Source organism: Hyalella azteca, unplaced genomic scaffold (genome assembly GCF_000764305.2).
Source record: "Hyalella azteca isolate HAZT.00-mixed unplaced genomic scaffold, Hazt_2.0.2 contig5420, whole genome shotgun sequence".
Classification (NCBI taxonomy): Eukaryota; Metazoa; Arthropoda; class Malacostraca; order Amphipoda; family Hyalellidae; genus Hyalella; species Hyalella azteca.
In genome coordinates, this window is record NW_025935611.1 from 14,727 (window position 1) to 40,481 (window position 25,755).

Genomic DNA, 25,755 nt, shown 5'->3' on the forward strand with positions numbered 1-25,755 from the left:
GTTCAAATCTGTACAGTAGATCGGTACCGTGTGGACGCTCTAAAAATTGCAACGATTTCATTCCGACTTAAAACTGCGCAGACAAATCGTTGTGAAAACTGAGCGTGTGGACCGGGCTTTTAGTCGGTAGGAATAAATGTAGCGCTGGTAGTCACTCGTCAGGCCGTTAAAGATATGAAACGAATAAAATTCGTGGTCTTGTTGATTGAAATACCATCTTGTAAATGTAAGACGTCGGTCGACTCCTGTCTTGGATTCACATCTGATCCGATGAGTGACAACTTTTCTACACTATGCCGCTAATAACGCTCTCTTGAATGGAAGCATTTTTCGACATGCACCGAGCAGAATTGAATATAGTGAAACAAATAAGCATTTATCCGAACTTGGAAGACATTCTTGCTACAAAGCCGCTCGACTGTTCAAGAGAGAGCTGCTTCACGAATTAACTTCAGCCTGCAACTCTACAAGAGGCTACGGCTCCACACAAACTGTTGGTCAGTCTCTTTCCAGGCTCAGCATTTATTTTCGCTCTGATCGCTCAGTGCGTTCCTAGCGGTCGTTAGAAGTGGTTGTGCTGCATCACATGTCTTCGCCGGCAAACATTATGTAGTACGTTGTTTTTATTGAGCGTTATAGTGGTTTTCCAGCGTTATGGGTGTTACATGCAAAGATTATACTAATCGTTTGAGGGGAGCAGTATGAGTCACTTGTTAAGAAGTACTCTTAATTCATATATATGTTGGACCAGTCCGTATCAGACTGGGCTTCAGTGCGCAGCGGCGTGCCACAAGGAAGCGTTCTCGGGCCTATTCTATTCCTTGCGTTTATAAACGATCTACCAGAAGCTGTGTCTAGCGTTTGCTCGATGTATGCTGACGACACAAAAATTTATAATAAAGTGAAGAATACGTCGCAAAAAGTACAGTTGCAAGATCTTGACAGGCTGGTTGACTGGGCTGATAAGTGGCAGCTGACAAGAGGAAAAAGGCTCAGACAAAATCGAGTTGTGCTCAGACTGGGAGGTGTGAATTCTTCGTACCCGAAGTCTTGAAAATAATTATAAAAAAAATATTATTCCACCTGTTCCTACAGCGTCTTCAGAAAGTTGCCAGCCTTGATCGAGCAGTTGGTTCAACTTCGGTCTATCGACATTCGCCGACGACATGACGCTGCAGGTCGCTCCAGTGTCGATGACCGCTTAAACTTCTTCTCTTAAAATATTCATTCTAGCTACGAGTTTTACGAGTCTTTATTAGATACCTAATGGTGGCGGTCCTTGTGCCACCTCAACCTCTATGAAATTATCTGAAATTCGTCGAATTTCCTGCAAGTTGAGCTTGAAACTTGAATTGAATTATTGAACTTGAAATCTCAGTTTTCATTTTCTTGTGTCCGAATGCCTCCAAAGGACATTTCAACACGTGGCTCTACAATTCTTATGGTGCATCTGTAGGTTCGTAGGAAGTCTAATCCTAATAGAAAGATACGACGTTATGATGAAACGACCGCACAACGGATCGCTACAGCGGTGTTCTAAAAGAGTGCTGGAACGATAATCGTTCCAATAGTGGCTATAGGGCCACCTATTCCTGTAGCGTCCAAAAGTTGTTAGCCGTGATCCAGTAGTCGGTTCAACTTCAGTCTATCGACATTCGCAGACGATATGACGTTGCAGGTCGCGCCAGTGTCGATGACCGCTTACACTTCTTTTCTTGAAATATTCATTGCAGCTTCGAGTTTTACGACTCTTTATTAGATACCTGGCGGTCCTTGTTCCACCTCAACTTCTAACTGAATTTAATTTCTCTAACTGGGTTGTCGCTGATTTGCTGATAACGCAATTACATTACATTTGTTGTTTCTATAATACTAAATCAATTCCAATGCCAGGTCTTCTTGTAGTTAAATCTCTTACTGCTTCCTTCTCTTTCCTCGGATAGATTTTCTGCCAAGTTTGTAGAGAACTACGGCCCGTTTTTCCACTTCGCCATACCACTGACTCATTTATTCTGAGTTTGAAATGTACGGGTCCAAGTTCTTGTTTTGGACCGGTGTGTCTACGCTCATTTGACGGAATGCGAGCCCAATAAAATCCATCCCCACAAGCAGGGGCTTACGCAACCCCTGCACTACTTAACATTCAAAAACGAAGCTTGTGTTAAAGATTTTGGCAGGCACAATTATTTTCCCTATGACCGTAAGTTCTTTCCCGTCGACGCCTTAGATCGTTTCTAATGGTCTTCTCCTGCTTCTTTGTAGAAGTTTGCTCAATTTGAAATATTTCAAGGCTTCTTCGGCGATGCTAGTAATCCTTGCTCCTGTGTCAATAAGCCCTTCCACTTCTTTTGAATTTATTTGTAACCCCTCTATCTATAGCATGGGCATTTCAATAAAAGGCCCCATTAAATTGTCGGAAATTCGTCTAATTTCTTGCAAATCCTGTCGAATATTTTAGCATCGCTTTTCCTGGGCTTTTCTCTGAAGCAATTGGACAAATTCATTAATGGCGTCAAGGCCAGTCGTCCTAGCCATCATCATGGTGGGCTGGAAATTTTGCCTGCGATCCATTGTAGTAACTTTCAAATTTTTGGGCTCAAAATAATTCGGCGTAATCGGTAAGTTTCGAATGGCTCAATAAAATTCGCACTCAGGTTATATGTAGGGACGGTATAGGCCGTAGTCATGATACTTTAGGTGGTGTGGAATATCGTCTTTTTGAATTTTATTTGCTATAAGATTATTTTTAAATTACAAGAATTTATTCCTGAAAACTCTCTCCATATGATATCTTAGTTTGGTCATATATCTGCAACAGTTTTTATTTAATAAGCAATAGGTAAGCTATTGCTTTTAATTTTACTCATCCACTAAAAATTTAGACAGAGCTACGTACCTGCAGATGAAGCAAAAATGCCCATGCTTGCTATAAATTTTCACCCATTTTATGGTCCCTGCCCAATTTTCTGCGTAATAATGAAAAAGTACAGTACTTTTCAAATCAACTATTCTGAATCTCTTACTTTTTGTAAAACATCAAAAGGCATCTTCAAAAAATCCCATATGCTATTTGTTAGGTGCATACTTCACTGCCGTTGAAGCATGCCGTTCGTGGCCTGCGGCCGCTGCTTAAACTTGAAATCTTAAAGATTAGTGTTAACAGTGCACTGAAGTGTTTAGTTTGACACAGTCGCTTAGAATTGGCAGTTGCGATTGATAAAAAAAAGAAGAATTGGAATTGAATAATTCTGCGGAAATGCGTGTCATATTCAATCTAGCTTAATTACTGCTAAAGCCAATCGCCATGAAGCAGATATATTATATTATTATATATATTATTTTATGCATTGTTTATAAAAGAAAATATTTAAACATTATCCTAAACTAGAAAAATAAAAAAAAAAAAATTATCAAATTTTACATTTTCGATGGTCATCAAGATTTTATTTATGGAAACTCAATTGTAATTAACAGCATTGATTCAATTAACGTATAAGTAAACGCACTTATGTTTCAGACTCCGAAAGCAATTTCCGGAAGCAGAGCCTACTGCAGACTTCGTAGGCCTTTAATACGACTACAACTCAGTGATGCATTACGGAACGCACTACTTCAGGTAATTTAACCTAACTCAACTTTTATATCTACCGGAAACTTTTTTCATATTCCTACTCAGGTTAAAACTGCCACTATTTTCAGCTCAAAACCGTTTAATTATTATAACAAAAATGACAACAATAATAATATTGCAACAATATAATATAAGTTACGATTTAATACTGCAGATACAAAATCATTATTGGTTGAAGCGAATAAGAATGATGACATAGTTTTTCGTTCCCCCAGTAAAGATGGCGTGAGTCACACAATTCTGCCTCTAGTTCCTAGCGTGAGCATCGGGCAGCGTGAGATGCTGAGCACGCGTTACTGTCTCTAGCTCGAGCTACTGTCTAGCTACTGTAATTTTACTGTCTTTTCGCGCGAGCAGACGTAATGATCCTGCTGCCGGGGCTGAAGCGACGTCCAACTGGCGGGATGCGCGGCGCGCCCATGTCAACAGTCAATCTTCTTAGATCCTCCTTAGTCTTAGATGGAGGGAGTCATTCTGGCGTCTAAGAATTGACGCACAGCGCGGCGACCCTCGGGCGCTGTGGCGTTCGCTGGATAGGCTCATGGGGAGGGGTCGTGCGGATGCCTCGGGCGACGTGAGCGTGGAAGGATTCCATGCGTTCTTCGAAAACAAAACTTCAGCTGTGCGCGTCGTCGGCCGATGCTCCCGCGGCAACCTTTACGCCGTGCCCTTACAACTGCGTGCTACGCGAGTTCACCTGCGTCACAGCGGATGAGGTCACCACTGCAGTGCGCGCGCTGCCTAACAAGCAGTGCGCCAGCGACCTGTTGCCGTCATACCGTCGTCACCACTCGACGGAGACCGCCATGCTGAAGGTTCTTTCGGATATTCTGCAGGCGGTCGACTGCGGCAACATTGCGGCGCTGGCTTTACTCGATCTTTCCGCTGCATTTGACACGGTCGACCACGCCACCTTGTTGCGTATCGTATGGCCTGCGCGGTACGGTGCTGCGGTGGTTCGAGTCTTACCTCAACAATAGACTCCAATGTGTTCGTCGCGGGCTCACCTCTTCTAAACCATCGACGGTCACCTGCGGTGTACCGCAGGGCTCGGTCCTCGGCCCAATACTCTTACTGCTATATACTGCCGACGTGTTGCACATAATTGATTCACACAGCTTGAATCCGCACATGTTTGCCGACGACACCCAAATCTATGGCTACTGTGCGCCGGCGGACGCTGCAACGCTGCAAGACCGGATGTCTGCCTGCATGGACGCCGTTTCAGACTGGATGCGTTCCAACCGGCTCCAGCTCAATGCATCAAAAACCGAATTTATTTGGTTCGCGACCGCTCGTCGCCAACATCAGCTTCCAGCAAACCTTGTGCGAGTGGGCGACGAGTTCGTCGCACCTGCATCCTCTGTACGCAGCCTCGGCATTCAGGAGTTGTAACTATGTAACTTACAACTGGAGTTGTAACTATCTATGAACAACCACATTGCCAAAGTAACCGCTGCTTGTTTTGGCATCCTGCGGCGAATTCGTAGCGTCAGTCGCTGTCTCTCGAGGCCGGTCCTCGAGGCCGTCATGGTGGCGCTTGTGCTGACCAGACTGGACTATGGCAATGCCACACTTTACGGACTCCCCATCACGGCACTTAACAAACTTCAATTCGTAATGAACGCTGCAGCGCGACTCGTTTGTGCCCGGCGGAAATTTGACCACGTGACACCGATTTTGCGTGACCTTCACTGGCTGCGCATCCAGCAGCGCACGCAGTTTAAAGTCGCTGTTCTGACGTTCGGCTGCCTCCATGGTTTAGCACCACCTTATCTCGCTGAAGGGCTGCGGCGCGTGTCGGATCTGCCTTCCAGAAGGCGACTGCGTTCCTCGTCGAAGGCTGACCTCATCGTCCCGTCCTCACGTCTGTCCACCGTCGGCGACAGAGCGTTCTCGGTCGCTGCGGCCAGAACATGGAATGGTCTGCCAGCATCGGTGACATCTGCTTCGCTGCCGTTGTTTCGTCGACGCCTAAAAACAGAACTTTTCCGTAGAGCCTTTGAATCTTAGACCTAGCAGTCATCTAATCTATCATGGATATTACTAGTTTAGTATAGGTGTTGTTTGTTCTAGCATAGACGTCGTCAGTTTTGGCATATGTCCTTTGTTTTAGCATAGACGTCATCTGTTTTTATCCTCTCGTGTCTTTTTTAGCCACTTGTAACGTGCCCTCGAAGTTCGATCTGAACGAGACGCCACGACAATCTCTTCGTGGAATAATAATAATAATAGCTGAACACCATGTACGAGTGTATAGGTCGCCAAGTACACACCACTCACATGTACACTTGTACAGTGTACAACGTCTTCTGACGATTGCCTGCTGAGCTGCGAAGGACAACGAATAATTGACTTCTCCAAATAATATCAATGCGGAAGCTAAAGTGTTACTTGCGGATGAAAGTCTCGACTTGAGTGAGACTCAATTTGATACATCCACGCCCTCCTGCCTCCACCATCACATTCAAAACTTTCTCCTTACGTTTTGCACAAAACTTCTTTACAATACTGACCATGGTAGAGCATCTCAGACACTGTAGAGAATCTCAGATACGGTAGAGCAACAATTACTCTCTGAATAAATTGTAAACTTCTGATCCAGTTGCATAAACTGACAAGGGCCGAAGAACAACAGCAATGCCCGCTTAATACGATGCACGATCTCATAGGCTGAACATTAAGCACGTGTGTATGTGGAAACAAGAAACGTATTATTTTACCTTATTGTAAACAAAATTAGAATACAATTCTCATTCATTTACTAAAAATGAATAAAATAGTGAAATCAATCTAAACTATTTTTCACTTTTCGAAATATATTCAAGCGAACTCTCTTTTACATGCTGAACTTTTACATGCTGAAGCTCGTCAATCTTCACCGCTGAGCTCGTCGGTGTCAGCTGTGCCCTTAGCCTCATAGACCAACTGCCCGAAGACGACTTTACAATATTTGTAGACTCCAAAAGAGTGGTGCAGGCTTTGAGAGCTTATAATAGCAGGCACCCCATCGTCTGGGAGATCCTAACCGGGCTGGTGCGCCTGGCGGGGGCGGGGAGAGCGGTTAGCGTCTGCTGGGTGCCCGGACACGTGGGGGTGCGAGGCAACGAGAGGACGGATGAGGCGGCGGTAAACGCCGCCTCTTTTGACCAGGCGATCCATAGCAATCCTTGCCGGGACCACTACCCTATCATCAAGGCCAGCATCCGCCATATCTGGCAGGAACAGTGGCTGAACGTGGGAGAAAACAAACTAAGAGCAATTAAGGATTGTGTACGAGCGTAATTCCGGAAGATGGAGGTAGCGCTGTGCAGACTAAGGATCGGCCACACGCGCCTCACTCACAGCTACCTGATCGAACGCCGTCCAATGCCGTATTGCAATGATTGTTTGGTACCCCTGACGGTCTTGCATTTTAAGGCGGAATGCACGAGCCACAGTGATACTCGGCAAAACTACTACCCCAAATGAAATGCTGTCTGAGGCCCAATGTGAAATGCTGAGTGAAGTTCCCCGAAGCATCTTTAGAACTGACAACCTTAGAAAATATCATCGAGTGAACCAGTTGCCGGAGATCTAGTACAGCACCATGACAGATGAGAAAAGACCCACACCCTTGACAAAACACCACATTCGTGTCAACACATTACTGATCGAGATGAGACCACAGAAGTCCGAGCGAACCCGCGCCTCAGAAATAGAGAAGCATACACCCAAAACCAGATGGATCAGGCTGCAAGCCTAAAACCAACGAAGAAACCTGACCCTGCAAAACCGAATATTGCACCTTCGGCGCGAAATAGACGAAGTTGATCTGAAGCGCTAGAAATCTCTCCCCTACTACTACTACTAGGTTAATTAAAAATAAAAAAATATACAGTGGGGGGAAATAAATATTCGTACACTTGAAAAATCGTATTTTAATGTATGTAAGTACACAAACTTAACAGGAAAAGTGATTTAAATTATGTATAGAGACGCATAGTTTTCAAAAATACTATCAAAAGAAATTAAATCTCAATGCAACAAAAAACAATGCAACATATTCACTTCTTCGGGTGAAAAAAGTATTCGTACAAAACACATAATTTTAATCACTTTTCCTGTTAAGTTTGTGTACTTACATACATTAAAATACGATTTTTCAAGTGTACGAATATTTATTTCCCCCCACTGTACCTACATTTTACCTCATACATACCATCTGCATGTTAAAGCATATCACAAGTTATTTTTTCTTGTGTGATCAAAAACGTGTATCGTTTAATTAGTCTTCTTTCAGCCAAGTTTCATTCATGACCGCGAATTGACTTAATGGGAACCTAAGTGAAAAACTAGTTTACTAACAGCTGCGACGTAATAGAGCATGATAATGTCTTAGAAACGAAGCCTAGGCGCTAGAAATTTCTTCTAAGATTCACTACCTAGAGAAAAATAAAAAAATTCTGCGAGTTCGATGGCGATTTTTATTGCGTATTTTACGGCTTTCATCATGAAGGACGATACAAATGAATGATGACTTCTTGAAGGAGCTACGATTCTAATTCCATTCATTGCTAAACTTGCTGTCAACACCTTTTCACAGAGTCATCATACGATGCCAACGATAAGGCAACACCCGTTATTAGGAGGGTATTTTGAGGGCTCAGTGACGGACTGACGTGAGGGCTTCAGTGACGGGCTAACAAGAGGGGCTCAGTGGCGGGCTGCGGTGAGGGGAACAGTGACGGACTGACGCGAGGGGATCAGTGACGAGCTGACGTAAGGGCCTCAGTGAAGGGATCAGTGACGGACTGACGAGAGGGGATCAGTGACGGCCTGACGAGAGGGGATCAGTGACGGACTGACGAATCAGTGACGGACTGACGTGGGGGCTCAGTGACGGGCTGACGTGAGGGCCTCAGTGACGGACTGACGTGAGGGGCTCAGTGACGGGCTGATGTGAGGGCCTCAGTGACGGATTGACGTGAGGGGCTCAGTGACGGGCTGACGTGAGGGGCTCAGTGACGGGCTGATGTGAGGGCCTCAGTGACGGACTGACGTGAGGGCCTCATTGCGGCTGAGGAGAAGGCCTCAGTGACGGGCTGACGTGAGACAGAGCCTCAGTGAAATGCTGGCAGGGCACAAGGCCCCCCCAGTGCAGGGCACGGTCCCTGACGTAGGCCCAGGGCATGCGCGCGGTGGTGTAGGGCGTCGCGACGTCCCCGGAGCTGCTGACCACGACACACCCGCCGCGTCCCCCCACCCGCGTCAGCATGTACGTCAGGGCCTCCCGACCAGCGGCTGCTGCTGACAGACCTGCCCACGTGTCAGGAAATAGATCAGTAAAGATGGATTAAATCTAAAAGAAAATGATTCACAGATCCCTACTGCAAACGCAGCGGTATGTGCGTGAGATCATCTTAATATAAGATGATCTCACTTCCATCGTAAAGACCATTTTGAGGTTTTGATCTCAGAAATCGTCCAACATAAAGTCTAAGTAGATTCGACTTAATATTAGAAATCGTCAAACAATACACAAAACCACCAAAATTCGACTCAACTTCCATGCAATTACACTTCTACGGCTGCAATAATTTTTACTAGAAATAATGTGAGTAAAATCAAGCACAAGACTACGACAGGCAGGCTCTGGCGCTACACCTCACCGTGGCGCGGGCTCTGGCGTTACACCTCACCGTGACGCGGGCTCTGGCGTTACACCTCACCGTGACGCGGGCTCTGGCGTTACACCTCACCGTGACGCAGGCTCTGGCATTACACCTCACCGTGACGCAGGCTCTGGCATTACGCCTCACCGTGACGCAGGCTCTGGCATTACGCCTCACCGTGACGCAGGCTCTGGCATTACGCCTCACCGTGACGCGGGCTCTGGTGTTACGCCTCACCGTGGCGCAGGCTCTGAGTGACGCGGTGGGCGAGGCAGGCCTTCATGAGGCTCTCTCCATGCCCTGTGGTGGACACCGCCCCTGCAGCGTCGTCTGCGTAGCCCCCACACCCCACCTGCGTAGGCATAGGGTGTTCTGTAATGGTTAAATGACGCCGCAAAATAACAACTGTTAGGATCAAATGGTTGATTAAATGACAATTGTAATAAAATGTGATATAGTGTGAAAAAAAGGATAAGAACCAATAAGAAAATCTAGATGAATGATATTTTACAACTCAAAAATTTTTTCGCCTGATCATAATTTTAACTTCAAGCACATACGAATCGTCGATTCATATTAATATATTTTCTCGCAATGCATTTGAATCGTAGCCGACTCTTTCATTCGAAGCTACATTCCAAGATCCTGACCCAAGTCGGTATACGTAGCTGAGTCACCATTAGACTCCGCTACAACTAAGTCAACATATTGGCAGAGGTGGGCAGTAGCGCGCTACATGTAGCGGCCGTTACATTTTTCAGTAGCGGCGCTACATTTAAGCAATTGTAGCGGTAGCGCCCACTACATTTAACGCATGTAGCGGTAGCGGCCGCTACGTTTCAAAGTAGCGCTGCCCAGCTCTGCATATTGGATATATTCACGTCCCAGGAAATGAAAAACTTCACAGAGGCTCACCAGAGGAGAGTCCCCAACTCGTCCAGGCAGCTGGTTGGTGATGCCACCTGTGGATGTAGCGCACGCCACATGGCCATCTGCGTCAAGCGCCACACAACCAACTGTGTCATGGCCTTGTTGTGGCGACGCTAGTTGTTTGTCTTGTTGTGCCACTTGTTGCGGTTGCCCAGTAATATCTCCGTTTGCTGAAACCGTTCCACTCTCCCTGCGCACCGCCCAGTAATTAAATACAAATTTATTTATTTTATTCTTTTATGATAAAATAGTTCATTAAAAGATCTAAGACATGAAAAAATCAACAGTGGTTAGCCGTTGGCCTACGGAAGAAATTTATGTTGCGAGCTGTAACGATTTGTCTACATTGATAAGGTGCGACAGCTGCACAACCCATCCAATCACCTGAACTACATCTGTTATTTAGATGCCAAGCGATCCCGCCCATCATTAAGCTAACCAATAGTTTTCAAAGGCAAGCCTATAACCTCACAACGGGAGATTGCTTCCACCTTCTGCAGGCAGTTCGCTCCGGACGACACCGATGCTTATAGCCCCAGCCACCCTCTTGACAGAGGCTTCCTCCCCTTCACAGATCAGCTGGTTAAACTAGCTATCAGAGCAGCAACTCTACAGCCTCTGGACCGGAAGGCCAGACGATCTTCCACCTGAAGCACCTAGACAAAAGATAAACAAATTTCTGGCTAAACTCTTCAATATTTCTATCTCCACCGTCTCTCTCCTTGCATTAATAGCAGTAGATTTACTAGCGCTTCAGATCATTCCAGTTATCGGCAAAACTACCTTATACAAAGCCCTAAAATTAAAGAGATCATGTTTTTTTACATATTTTCTTTGTCCAGAGTGAAATTTTGGAGCGGCTCTTGCTTCCCCACCTCATGGCTTCCTTGGCCACCTCCCCTTAACAGCGCGGCTTCGAACTCAACAGTAACCGCACTTCTCTCGCTCTCGCACCAAATCGCGACGAGCTCCAACTCTAGGCGGCCTCCAGCTTGCGCTGTGGCAGCTGCCATCGATCTGTCAGTGCCGACTACTCATTCTAAAAAAGGGAAGGCACGACACCTACATCAAGATGAGATGACCCCTGCTAGCCTCCTACCTTTACTCCGGTTCCGGTCCCAATCTCGTCAGAAAAATGCATATGGTAGTCAATAATCTCACCAGCCTTCTTCAAATACTCAATTTCTGACTGCTGGTACCATCCTTCAACATTACCTCTAACGTCGACGACCTCGCCATATTTATTTCCTTTCTAAGACTATAAACAGTATCATGAAGGCAGACTTGGCGGTCCACCAGCCAAAAGACTGCCTGGCCCATCGCCAAAATTGGCAATAGTCGCAACAACTCACTATAATATATTCAAAAACTCCGGGAGTCACATAGGATGCTCATTTAACCTTCTGCTGAAGCCCAACATCAAGACAATCGTCACTAAAGCCAACAACAACCTACGCATCTCGAAGGCTCAGGCAGGCACCAGCTGGGGTTTGTCAAAGGGAGTCATAACGGCCAGTTACAAAACCATCACCCATGTAATTCTCGACTATGCAGCAATAATCTGGTATATCGATTTTCATCCCATTCCGCCGTCGCGAGCCTACAGGTTGTCCATGACTCTACCTCGAGGCTCGCCACTGGCTGCCTCAAGATTATCACCATTGATCACCTCCACACCAAGACAGGAATTCTATTCATAGCTGCCCACCTAGATCTTGCCTGCTCGCAGTTTCTTGCTAGAATGACCCACAATCCATTTTCCAGATTATTTTTACTCTGTTGGGGTAAAACTCTGAAGCTGCACTTGTAATCAAACTTCGATCATTTTGTACTGGTAGACTTTTCGTAGCGCGATCTCTCATACCGCGGAGACCGTTGAGAACAACAGGGCACTGGCCGCCCACCACCTCCGACCCACCTGAGGAAGCCTTACTTCCTCGCCCCTCTTTTGTCAGGTGACAATGTTGATTGTTGATACCATTCGTTCTTGGACATTTCCTCATTGAAAGATAATCTCCTTCACTGCGACATGTTCTTAAACATTTCCTGGTATTAGCCTTCGCTGTTTATCAAGTCACGCCCTTGGTGACGTCAAATAGCGACGTCAGATTTGTCATTTGCCCAGACCAGGAAACCTCAGTCTTGGGTCGAGAACAGTCGTGTGTAAGCCCTTACTCCTGTCCATATCAATCAGGACAGTAACTTTAAATTAACGTCACAGTAGAAGATAAACTCTAGACATATCCATACTTCAACTGGATGCCGAAGACATCAATGTCAAAGCTCCAACATATAAACTTAGATTATCCTCAACTTCAAGCCGAACTATAATCCTAAAGTATATTCTATAATCATATACGCTGTTCCTCTATATCCTCGGATCACGCTACAACAGAACCATCCATCAGGTCATACTTAATTACGTACCATTCATATAAGAGGGGCACAGAAAAGCAATCTCTTACAGTGGTGCCCGAGCAGGGACCCAAACCCTGGACCCTGTTTGCTGGCTCAACCAGGGTCGGGCCACATCTCAAGCCAACTCGCTGGTGGGGATTTCCTTAAGCTCGGCTTGTCCCAAGTGTGTGGGATAGCTTTCACTCTTTGGAGTACTTCTCCTGCGCGTCTTTTCCCACAGACATTTCCGTCTCCTCATTGTGGGATAGTCCATACTTCTCCAGACTGCATACTTTTTGGCTTTCCTTCATCATTTTCTACCCTCCCTCCTTTCGCGATCCCGCCTCCAGAGCCACTCACCCGGGGTGCCTAAGTGTCAAAACAACGAACATCAACAACACAAATCAGCACCCACGTGTTAAAGAGTGAAGTAACGGTTGTTCGGTATTTACGGTAGAGCGCCAGCTGCCGACGTGCTTCTTCCGTGATGAGCTCCTCTACAGGCAGCTGTTGCACGCCTTCTGATCTGGCGAAAGCATCCGCTCCTGCGCCTGCACACCGAATTAATCGTCAGTAGGAATCAAAGTGATTGGTATATATACAATCAACATTGTACATTAATGAATGCTCAACTAGAGAAGACGAGGCTGGAATAAAAAAGAAGAACGTATGATGTCAATAAAAGTTAAATAACATATCTTGTTATCCTTTTTTTTTCATGAACACTGTAGATAAATAATAGTCTACATCCATAGCCAAGAAAAAAACTATGCTATGGTAATGAACCAAAACACATTTTGTCTTTTGGATACGTTCCATTTTGTGTTTGGAATTTCTGAAAATTGTTGAAGGTATCGCAGAAGTTTTCATTTGGAAAAAATTTTTGCAAGATGACAAGATTTCAGGATGAACAGACAGTAAATGGTCAAGATGAAACATTATCAGGATGAACAGACAAAATATTGTCAGGATGAACAGACAAGACATTGTCAGGATTAACAAGAATTTTGTCTCATTCCATATATTCAATTTTTTTATAGGTGTAATCCAAATCAACACATAAGATATGACGATACTTTGCTCAGGTAATGAAAGCAATTCAACAACAATTCAAACATTTCAACAACAAAATCAGGCTCAATATTCTATCAATGTTTAAAAAACACTTCAAACTTTTGAAAGATCTTTCTGCTTTAATGTTACTTTTTCTCTACTGTTCAAAGAAAGATCATAAAGCACTTAATCTGAATCTTTTTCTTAGTTCTTCCAAATGTCTCAGAACTCTGAGTGATATTCAAAACAAAAATACCGAATTTTAGACAGCTAGGTATGTCCATGGCCAGGTTGGTGCACCGCCTACAAATCTTCAATGGCAGAAATCAAACTTTGGCCTCTTGGCAATAGACAATTATGCTTTCCAGACAATTATGCTTATGCAATTATGCTTTCCATTAGATAATATGTATGACTTGCTTGAATATATACAAGCTGACCTGAGAGCAGAGCATGAGGGGTCTTTGTCATAACCCTGCGTGCGAGGCTGACAGGGTTCAGTAGGTTACTGACACAAGCCACAGCCCCTGTACTGAGGTCGGAGCCTGACATGATCAGAGCACAACCCTCCACAGTGCCAGCACTGGTCAGCACCGAGCCACGACCTGGTTTGTAGAAGGGAATATAAACTGATGGTAGTAGTTGTACATAGTTGAGTGAATTGCTTAGCACAAATTGAGCTGATTGCCTCTGAAAATCAGTGATTACATTGAAGTAATTTGATCGTCTCAAAATACAACTACAAATAACAATGTCTTGTTTTATGTTTTTGCGAGTATATTCTGGTTTGTGTTTCTGGTTGTGATGATATTCTGCTTGTGATCTGATGATGATAATGATGACCTTAGCTCTGACAAAGAAAATTGTAGTGGATTATTTATGGAGGAGTATTTTAGAGCTGCATATATGAAAATTAACAGTAAATTAACATAACAAAATTAGCATTAACCTAACTTGGAGAGTCAATCAAGGATACCAAAATACAACAATAAAACCCCTTTCAAAGTTATATGTACACAGGAAAACTAGGAACCAGGTCTTTATGCTAATAAAATAAAGTGGGAACTCAAGTTATACTTTAATTAGATTAATGGACGAGTATGAGGGCAGGCAGACCTGCGTCAAAGACAGGGTCTTCCTCCATGAGGACAACAGCTGCCTCCACCGCATCCACAGCACTGCCTCCAGCGTCCATAACCTGACGAGATTAATTACATTTAAAATAATGTCCTACAGTTATGATTAAGAAATATTTAGTTTACTAAACTCCAACAGATTTCTTAGATAGCTCTAAGATTCTGTCAAGTATCATGAGAATGGAAATCTGATATATATCCCAAATATTTGACTCATTTCTGAACATAAAAAAAAACAAAATACATTTGCTGCCATGTTACAGTCCTCATTACCTCAGGACACTTAAATTTTACCAACATAAGTATGTGCATTGATAATAATTATCATGAAATTAAAATATATTTTCCATTAACGCTATTATTAAAAAATAGGAGCAAAAAAAAAAAAAAAAAAAAATCAAGCATATTCTAAGCAAGTATGATTACAATCATGAAACTTGGTTTAAATTACTTGTTTTATTTAGGATGATGCCAAAAAGGAAACAAAAAATTTCATGCAGCAGTGTTGGTGCAGGAGTATTACTCCATACATACAATATGTTGCCCACACCTCAAAAGCACGCAGAGCCGCCAACTTCACACCAGTAAGGGAAGCCTCCCACAAGGGCTCAGGGATGTCCCAGGCACCTCCATGGACAGCAACCACATGTCTTCCTTCAACTGCCATATGTTTTTCATCTGTAACACAATTTTTAGATTTTTATTGATTGAACACTGCACACGCAGTTGTGTCTAGTTAGCCCGAATCTAGTCTAGCAGTTTTAGCCCTAGAAGAGTGTTGCATAGTTCATGCTCAATACCACTAATAAATAAAAACATGATTATACCGGGAGATGTTCATAAGGGTGCACCTTATAAGAATAGGGTTTAAATAAACTTTATTTTCTAGATTGCAAATATCATTACAATTTGGTTATAGATGTTATCACAATCTAGTTGTTATAAGAGCCACCAGGAGTTATAGGTACTCCTCAAACAGAACATTTACCATACTTTACTAAATATCTGATTTTACAATATTTATATAATAAAAATGAAGTCAAATTCTGTCAGGGAGTACTTATAACAGCTGCCATTAAATTAAGGTAAAGCAGCTGAAATGTTATAAACAGGATTTTTAGGACCAATAATTTAATATAATAAAATAAATAATATAAATAAATAATAATAGTTAATTAAATTTCATGCTATAAAATCAAGCAGTCATTAAATTATTTTAAGAAACAGAAATTAGCTCAACACCTGAGGATGAGAGGAGGCAGGCATGGCAGGCAAGAGGGCAGTTGACGTGGCCATTTTAAACTCTCAATGTGCCCGCAGTGGAGCCAAGATGGGTTCACTATCTCACACACTCTCAAGCCACTGTAAAAATTATCAGGAAATTATATAAACACCATCAGTTCTTAGGCTTCATGCATTCTTGGTTCAACTGAGTAACATGACCCAATTATATTTAAATGGTTAGTATATACATATATAACTCACATTTTTAATATCTCAAGGCATTGAATGTCTTGGGACATTTTAACATGACTCAAATCATACAGTATTTAAATGTCTCAAGACATTTAAGAAAGATTTATGTAATGGTAATGGAACAGTTTTTGATTATTGTCGCCACTAACTTAGCTACCGCTCTTGTGTCACTGGGCTTCAAAAGAAATCACCTATTTTGTTGAACAAATGGAGCCATGACTTTCTAGCACAGTTGAAAAGGCTTCCTAAATTTAATGAGGCAATCAAACACTACCAATTTTAATTCAGCCCAGTATTATATGGTTTTTATTGACAAGTAGTAAATTAAGAGTGGTACAGTACATACATCTGCCATGTGGTAACTTGTATGTCATAGATGGTGGGTATGTATCACCCTATGTGACATATATAACAACTCCATTTTTTTTTTCAATGTTAGTTTTTCATTTATTATTGCAATTTTATATATTAATACGAGTAATAAAAAGCATCTGCGCAGCATGTTTCTGCCCTAGATTTTTTGATGCCGTGCTACAACATGATACCTACTATCAAATATATCTACCATTGGAGCTGTGACTAGAGCGTTCTTGCCATTTTTGGAGCTGCTAGATGAATTGTCTCCTATCTAATTGTAATAAAGCTGCATGATTGGACCAAGAGTATTCCAATTGCATGAGTATTCCAATTTTCCATAAGTAGTATGGAAAATTGGAATTTGGATACATTGAACTTAAAAGCTGCAGAATTTCATTCATAAAGGAGAAGATTCCAATCTTGAGTATATCTACATCACTCCACCATATGACAACTTTAGGACATCCTACTCCACAGTCAAGCAGATGCACCACTTTCATCATCTCCATCTCCAAGTGGTCAACTGGCAGGTCGCTCTGCCATTCGGTCCCTGAGGTAACGTTAAATATGTTCTGTCTATCTGCCCTACTTTGGCCAGCTGACATAAAATGCTGTTGCTTGTTACTTGCTGAGGGTGGTAGTTTTGGACAATCTGGGATCTTGCTAAAAAAAAACTCATCCAGTCATCTCTTGAATGTCACAAGCGTGAACTCTACTCCTTTCAGCACCTTTGGTTGGCATTAATGAGCCTTGGTCCTGTCACGGAAAGTGATCCTTCACAAAAAGTCTGTACTCTGGCCGTGAGTCTAGTGGCAGCTGTTTTTATAAATGGGTATAAATGGGATAAAATTCCCTTCTTTTGTTGAAATATATCAATATTTTGGAGGTCTCATTTTTGAAGTTGGGAGCCATTCCTCTTCTAATTATCCAAGAGGACAGTATGATATACCTCTCTCCTCTCCACAGTCTCCAGCGAGTACAGTTCCAAAGGTTTCAACCTGTCCCATCCCAGTACTACTCAGCTCCAAGCCTCCAGCTCATAGTGGCTGATCTGGTTACTAAAAATCATGTCATATACGGTACTTGTCAGAAGTGCTCAGAAGTCAGAAGTAAGAAGTTCAGAACTATGTTATGTGTGCTTCATTGCTTCAATAATCATTCAATTGCAATGACTGAAGTCTGCTTTGATACTGCTAGAAAGATGTTGATCAGTTTTGTTTATAAAATAGATTGTTTCTATTAAAGGCCACACTGCATAGTGGCAAAGCAGAGAGTTTTTTAGACTCTCCCTCAAGTTTATTTTTGAGTCCTATAAGTAGATAAGCAAAGTATCATGGATACCACTTACCAGCATTATCATACATAAGAAATTGGTTTAAATCTTGAGTAAATGAGGAGATTAAAAATGAACTGATTCTAAAAAATCTCTGGTTTGTCACTATGGGCCACAGGCCAGTGAAATAAGCCCTGACTGCTGTGGGGACAAAATGACAATATCAGCTTTGACACTTTGAGTTTGAGTTTGACAGATTACAGATACTGAGGGACCCATATGCCATATCTCACTAATTGACACACTTGTCAGTTGTCAAAAAACATACTAGTTGCAAACCAGAGATATTCAAGAATCAGTTCCTTTTCAATTTCCTCATCTAGCTACTTGCTACTGCTACTCAATATTTCAATCAATTTCTTATTTATTATACATAAGAAAATTATGGTATGTAGGTAGTAGGTATACCTATACTAGGCTTAGTAGGCTATGTCTATGTGATGTCCAAGACACTCACTGGTTAGTGGTTAGTAGTTACTAACTTACTAGTAGTGACTACTGACTAGTGAGTACTGAGTAGTGAGTAGTGGTAGTGGACTGAGTGGACTCAGTGGACTGAGTGGAGTGACCGAGTGAGTGGACTTATAGACGTTATAGTCCTGTATTATATCTTATAGGTACTAGTTATAGGACTCAGAAATGAACTTGAGGAAGAGCAACAAAAAATGATCTACTTTGCCACAAAATATAGAAAACTTGACAAGCTACCAATCAATCAAATAGGATTATTTGTAGAAATTCAAAGGAATTTAGCAGGTTTAATATTGAATTTATAAAATATTCTCTTTGTACCTCTCTAACTTACACATGGCCATGGTTAATTACGGTAAGGAATTTTTTTTTTAATTTGATTTTAAGACTTCGGGTGTGAAGCAGTCACACCTCCCAGCCTGAGCACAACTTGATTTTTCTTGAAAACTCCAACTCGACTGCCTCTTCACTTCACTTTGAATCTCTCCTCATGCTCTCACAAAGGGTATTTTGTGTGGAAGAAAATAACAAAGGAATTAGGCACTGATAATTTTCATAGGGTGTTCACCATGCTGCATTTTAGCAGGTATTGTCCCAGGCGATGAATGACTGCAGTTCTCCTTTTTTGGGGAATATCACCCCCTCCCAGAGCTGTGATGAGGTTCCAAGGAAGTAAAAGGTTCTCCAGATTTGAGCGAAACTCCCTCCTCTGATTGATGTATAGCGAACAGTGCAAAATGAAATGCTCAATTGTGTCTTCTGTGTTGCATGTGGGGCAGATGCCGGAATTGACCAAATTGAAGCGGGCCAAGTGGGCTTTCACACCAGCATGACCNCGAAAACCAAGGTGGAGCGAAGAGAAGACATTTCGGCTTTCCAATGTATGCTGCAGGCGGCGCAAAACCATGCGCTCCATGAGTTTTCCCATACAAGGAAGGAGAGTGATGGGTCGATACCCTGTCACTTGTTCTGGAGCCTTTCCAGGTTTTGGTATAGGCACAACTATTCCATGTTTCCATGCTTCAGGGACAAATCCAGAGGTCCAGCTTGTGTTAAAAAGAGAGAGCAATTCCTGCTTGCACCATGGTGAAGCTTTTGAAAAGAAAATGTTCATAATTAAGTCATGGCCAGGAGCAGTATTTTTCAGTGCTCGAATAGCCTGAGAAAACTCACCAACTGTGAAAGGAACACAGTGATAATTCTTGAGTCTGGATATATCACTTATCACTTCTGCGACTACTGCTTCAGCAGTTGGAGTGGAAAGACCAGCAGGTAAAAAATGTTCAGAAAATAGTGGTAAAGGGAAAGCGTAAATTCCTACGGTAAGGAAGCACTGCCGTTGAATCTTGAGCTGTGCTCTCAGCTCTGCACCTGCAGCAGAAGCAAAAGCACTGCACTAACTGCAGCAGCCAGCAGGAGAAGGCGACGAGGAGTGAGGCGGCGAGGCCTGACGCCCGACGGCGAGGTTGCTCACCTAAGCAGATTAGTTTCAAGATTTCAACTGTTCAAGGCTCGTAGTGTGATGACTGTGATCCGTCGTGAAGTCGCGAACTACCGTTTTCATTTACTAGTCTGAACTCTGAGTCTGAATTCTGGCCCTCGGTCAGAATTCGGAACCTGTGACCGGATCACAGGTTTCGTAGTAAAACTCGTAGCCTATGGCAACAGGCTATGGGCCTATTTCTTCAATGCCGATACTTCTATTCTATAACTTGAAAAAGAGTTGAAATTTCTGTGTAATACACTTTGCTCGTAATTTGATATGCAAATACCGGTTCAACTGACTTGGCGTAGCATTCTATTAAGTCAAACTGTTTCTGGCTCTGGAATGTGATTGTTAGCGCATTTTCTCATTTATAAAAAAATGCACTATTGTGCCCGAGCTCGTGCCTCGTCATGTCCGTCCGTCCGTGACTTCACGTTTTCGTCTACGAGAAAATGCTCTCTCTGTCACTCACTGCAGTGAGTACTGAGTTTTATATATATTTTTAATTGGTTTTAAGACTTGTGGTGTCCGAAGCACCTCCCAGGCTCCCGATTGTTGCTGTAGACGGGTTGAAGTTGAAGAAGTCACGTGGGTTTGTGATCTGTATCCACATGACTCAGTCTCCAAAGATGGATTCTGAATCCACTCAGTCAGTGGATTCAGTGGAGTGGTTGTCTGTTGGATGTGGGGGAATTTTTTTCAGCATGATCGCCATGATTCAACGCCAAGTGTTTAGCTTTTATATGTTATTGCTGAAGTAAACTAAAACTGATTACATTGATTTATTGAAATCAGATTAGACAAGCAACAAGTGGAGACACGCAAAATTCGATAAGTCTAATGAAATTGCACCTAACATTTCAGTATATTATGTAGTTAGAATCTTCGACCTATCCTTACCAAGATTACAATCTATCTTCAAACTCCAAACGAAAAAAATCGTTATTAAAAACAAACGAAAATTGTGGGTAATTTTTGACTGACATGCGTTCTGTCCGCCATACCGACTCGCTTCACGTACATGGTAAACGTAATTAATTAAACGAATGATACCCTCAACTTCGCCTCCCATTCACTCTTTCAAGCTTTCAACACTTCAGTGGGAAACTCGGGAACCGAAGTCTCCGACCGTCAGAAGGGAGTGAGACTGTGAGAAACCTTTGTCTCCAATAATTTTCATTATACTTGAATAAATATATTCATCAGCTAAGTACAAATTTGTAGTCCAAAGTTAGTGAACTATTTTCAAAGTTAACATATATTACGTTAAAATACGTGTTTTAGCTAATTGCTTGTGTATGATAGTTCATTTCAAATTAGTATCTCATTTACCGGTGGATGAAGTAATTTAATTAGTATTAATAAAGGAATTGGTCACCGATAGCCGGTGGTGAAAGACTCATAAAATGAAGATTTAAATCGAAAGTTTGAGTAAACCAATATGGAATTATAATAAAATGTCATATAATAAATGGCATTTATTTTGATCAGTGGAGGGCTTGAAAAACATCAAAAGACTTAATAAGTGACGAAGACTCTGACGACATTACACTGAAATAGGCATGAGAATGTGATAACTTATGACCTAGAAATACATAGACGGACGTTGACAATCATCGTACTAGACGAACAAGTTCGTAGTACACGGAACAAATCCCCGCGTTAGACAAACAAGTTCGTAGTACACGGAACAAATCCCCGCGTTAGACAAACAAGTTCGTAGTACACGGAACAAATCCCCGCGTTAGACGAACAACTTCGTAGTACACGGAACAAATCCCCGCGTTAGACAAACAAGTTCGTTGTACACGGGACTTCTTGATGCCAGCACAGGTGTGTACCAAATTTCTCATCTACATAAATCGCCGCACAATACTTGTACAAATATTGCTACCTAGCAGTACTGCTACTTACCCCAGCAGAACCAACTACTTAGCAGTACTGCTACTTAGGTCCGTGGCACCCACTACTTAGCAGCGCGGCTATAACGACGCCCGTAGCATCCACTACTTAACAGAGTGGCTACTTAGGCCCGTGGCACTCACTACTTAGCAGCGTGGCTACTTACGCAAACCACGCTCGACTGAATCCTTAATTCAAAATTTGATGTTGAAGTCTGTGCGTTTTCCAGTTTTCTTTAAGAAATTGAAACGCGTTATTTGTGATGACTGCAAATGGCGGCGTGTTTGGAAATACATTCGACTGTATAGTCGCTGAGCATTGCAAAAGAAAAATAAACGTTCATAAATTTATTAAAGAACAGCAACGTGCCATCATCTAATACAAGGCACGCATGCGTATCAACATTTTCGACATGATACAAAGTTTTCAGTAACCACCAAACAATCATGCACATGACGACGGAAGTGACAACACCAAAAATGTAAATGCAGCTGATGCATGAAGAACATTATTGATTGCATGTGCACCAAAATTGCAATGAAGTTTTAAAATTCGTAGGCCAAAATGGTTAGCTCACTGCAACGAATGCCAGATCCTATACTTGTGGTGAAGCTTACTAAACTTCGACAAATCATTCGGAAAATCTTTGAAGGTGGACACAATGTTGCTGCTAGTGCGTCCACACAACCACAAGTAATGACTACCAACAACCTGCTGCTGCTAGTGTGTCCACACAAACACAAGTAATGACCACCAACAACCTGCTGCTGCTAGTGTGTCCATACAAACACAAGTAATGACCACCAACAACCTGTTGCTGCTAGTGTGTCCACACAACCACACGTAATGACCACCAACAACCTGCTGCTACTAGTGTGTCCACACAACCACAAGTAATGACCACCAACAACCTAGCTGCTGCTGCTAGTGTGTCCATACAACCACAAGTAATGACCACCAACAACCTAGCTGCTGCTGCTAGTGTGTCCATACAACCACAAGTAATGACCACCAACAACCTGCTGCTGCTAGTGAAAACACACAACAGGATAATCAGCCTAAGGGCAGGGTGACATGGCCCAGTGGTTAAAGTTCAGAGTACCAGGATTGGAGCAGAGAGGCGCGGGTTCGATCCCAGCTCTGTGCGTCAGTTTCTGGTCAGAATCGGCGAGGAGGCCGGGCGGTTAAGCACAGCAGAATTGTGGCAGTGCGTTGCGAGTTCGAGACCGCAACAAGCTGTGGATGTTCTGCTATGTTAAGAATTGGCGACAGGCCTATGGCCTAATAAACGCTGAAACCGCTATTATTATTATTAATCTATGCAAGCATCGCACAAGCAGGCCCTCCAATATTGGTTTAAACTGAACACTGTATGAGAGTTTCAGGAATAATTGTAGTATTTGAGCAATTATATACGTATTAAAAGCGTAGATACTTTAAATGTATATGGTAGGTATGATTCCAATAACTATTAAGTATGCTTCTATTGACAAGCGATGAACCTTTTCAATCTTTCATTATTGGGAATTATATTGTTTTATTAATAAAAATGTGAGCTATTTATTCCACACCTGCATTCCAGAGCTTAAAATAAAACGTTAGGCGTTGTGTTCACGCTACCAGGCACGCTAGGCATCGTGTTCACGCTACTGGGCGCGCTAGGCGTTGTGTTCACGCTACCAGGCACGCTAGGCGTTGTGTACACGCTACCAGACACGCTAGGCGTTGTGTACACGCTACCAGACACGCTAGGCGTCGTGTTCACGCTACCAGGCACGCTAGGCGTTGGGTACACGCTACTAGGCGCGCTAGGCGTTGTGTACACGCTATACCAGGCACGCTAGGCGTTGTGTTCACGCTACCAGACGCGCTAGGCGTCGTGTTCACGCTACCAGGCACGCTTGGCGTTGTGTACACGCTACCAATGTGTTCACGCTACCAGGCACGCTAGGCGTAGTGTTTACGCTACCAGGCACGCTAGGCGTTGTGTTCACGCTACCAGGCACGCTAGGCGTTGTGTACACGCTACCAGGCACGCTAGGCGTCGTGTTCACGCTAATTATTAAGCGCGTTAGACATAAAGACACACATGAAGCCAAGTAAGCGTCAATACATACATTTGTTCATATGTTAGTTGTGTTTAATTTATATAAGTTAACAAGCTTACTAATGTGAAAAAGGTCATATTCATATTAATATTCATATTAATACTTATAAGTCTAAACAAATACCAAGAATTTGTGCTAGCACGTTGCATGTAATAAGCTTCGTACCTTGATTCTTCAAAGCGATTACCTGTAATATTTTCATTAAAATAATTACACATAATAAAGTAATTAACAGCTATTACTTTAATTACAACAACAATCCTAAATTTACAAACTTTAATCATAAATATAATATAATTGTAGGCTTTCAGCTTGCGATGCACCTGGTTTTTTGATATGATCTACAATTAAAAATTGCAGGGTTGTTTGTGCAAATATAAATTAATTACTGCATATGTATACTCATTTGTGACATTTATTGCTTAAGACATAAGTAAATTAGCTCAGGTGGTACTATCTTACGATTATTATATGAGATACGATTGTCGTATAAATTACGATCATTGTATGACTTACGATTGTCGTATAAATTACGATCATTGTATGACTTACGATTGTCATGGACATTACGATCATTGTATGACTTGCGATTTTCATAGAAATTACGATGATTGTATGACTTACGATTGTCGTAGAAATAACAATTATTGAATGACTTACGATTGTCATGGACATTAAGATCATTGTATGACTTACGATTGTCATGGACATTACGATCATTGTATGACTTACGATTGTCGTAGAAATAACGATTATTGAATGATTTACGATTGTCATGGACATTAAGATCATTGTATGACTTACGATTGTCATAGAAATTACGATCATCGTGTACACGCAGAGTGTAACTTAACCCTTTGATGATCGGGGAGAATTTATGAATAATTTTTTATTGTTCTTCACCATTGGGGGCATTAGACTTTTGGCGAGATTTGAAAGTGGAATATGATGTTTCCGCGAAACATTTAACTACATCATTATGACGTATGAGAGTCATAATCACTTACTCAAAACTGTTATAATTTTACGAACAACATTCGTAAACCTAACATCTACGTCGTCCATTGGCAAATTAATTGTGAAACACGACTGATGAATGGCTAACAAAATTTAGTCATCGCCAAAAATGTTCGGTGTTTGGTCACTGAAAACATAGAATAGAATAGAAGTGTCGGCGCTGAAGTAATAGGCCCATGGCCTGTTGCCGATTCTTGAATTTTTCGTGACTTGATTCACAAGGGATCCGGCCTTTGGAACCCGATCTTTCCATAACTGACGATTGATTGAGATAGCTGCTGGACTTATTGCCTGGTCCGTAATTTGCTAGGCATTTTAAGACTGAACATATGCTCCTGCATAGCTTCGTCTAGTCTGTTTTTGAAGATGTTCATACTCGGAGCGTCAACGATGCTATCAGGGAGGCTGTTCCACATGTCGGTGACTCGAAGCGAGAAGAAATGTTGTCGCATGGATGTGTTCCAACGTTTTTTAGTTTTAGTTACATGAACGACAGTTGAGTTTTGTAGACCGGTTAATTTATTTATTAATGGGACAATTGACCAATGAAAATAAAAATTGAGATTGTTTACGGTTAATCACTTAAATTTCAATCGAGTGACATTCAGAAACTGTTGTGTAGAGAATCAGAGTATTGGAGAACGGAAGGAGCAAGATGAATGAGGAGAGGAATGCTTGTGCTCTGAAATATTCATGCATTGTTGATGTGATTCGTAAAAATGAACGCAGGACAAAGGAATATCACTAAAAAATAATGTATAAATGCATTAATCCCTGAGTACTATGATCGTAAGTTGTACGATG

At 42.4% G+C, this 25,755-nt stretch overlaps 1 protein-coding gene and 2 long non-coding RNA genes across 4 annotated transcripts; 1 reads left to right on the plus strand and 2 right to left on the minus strand.

The window, feature by feature from the left end:
* The first annotated feature begins 552 nt into the window (after positions 1-552).
* On the plus strand, positions 553-4,075 carry LOC125177882. Its single transcript, XR_007156702.1, has 3 exons — positions 553-612; positions 3,518-3,616; positions 3,989-4,075. It is a non-coding gene; the product is annotated as an uncharacterized LOC125177882 (long non-coding RNA).
* Positions 4,076-8,487: 4,412 nt separating this feature from the next.
* LOC108668215 (isoaspartyl peptidase/L-asparaginase) lies at positions 8,488-19,926 on the minus strand. 2 transcript variants are annotated; one of them, XM_018155387.2, is made up of 9 exons: positions 18,773-18,844; positions 16,044-16,163; positions 15,352-15,479; positions 14,782-14,863; positions 14,106-14,270; positions 13,028-13,163; positions 10,201-10,405; positions 9,523-9,637; positions 8,488-8,929 (listed from the first exon to the last, which is right to left on the minus strand). In XM_018155387.2, the coding sequence occupies exons 3-9, from the start codon at positions 15,466-15,468 to the stop codon at positions 8,682-8,684; spliced, it is 1,068 nt and encodes a 355-aa protein (XP_018010876.1). In that variant the 5' UTR covers positions 15,469-15,479; positions 16,044-16,163; positions 18,773-18,844; the 3' UTR covers positions 8,488-8,681. The 2 variants fall into 2 exon arrangements, with proteins under 2 accessions (XP_018010876.1, XP_047736418.1); XM_047880462.1 differs by lacking the exons at positions 16,044-16,163; positions 18,773-18,844 and adding an exon at positions 19,913-19,926.
* Positions 19,927-21,387: 1,461 nt separating this feature from the next.
* LOC108668217 lies at positions 21,388-22,938 on the minus strand. Its single transcript, XR_001930589.2, has 2 exons — positions 22,846-22,938; positions 21,388-22,791 (listed from the first exon to the last, which is right to left on the minus strand). It is a non-coding gene; the product is annotated as an uncharacterized LOC108668217 (long non-coding RNA).
* Between the last annotated feature and the right edge of the window lie 2,817 nt (positions 22,939-25,755).

What these genes read in the sequence shown, in the direction of transcription:
- LOC108668215 (XM_047880462.1), bottom strand. Translation starts at nt 15,468, where the DNA reads ATGGCAGTTGAAGGAAGACATGTGGTTGCTGTCCATGGAGGTGCCTGG. An exon ending in CCCTCATGCTCTGCTCTCAG is followed by an intron (nt 13,164 to 14,105) that starts GTCAGCTTGTAT and finishes TTCGGTGTGCAG; the next exon opens with GCGCAGGAGCGGATGCTTTC. An exon ending in GAGTTGGGGACTCTCCTCTG is followed by an intron (nt 9,638 to 10,200) that starts GTGAGCCTCTGT and finishes ATGCCTACGCAG; the next exon opens with GTGGGGTGTGGGGGCTACGC.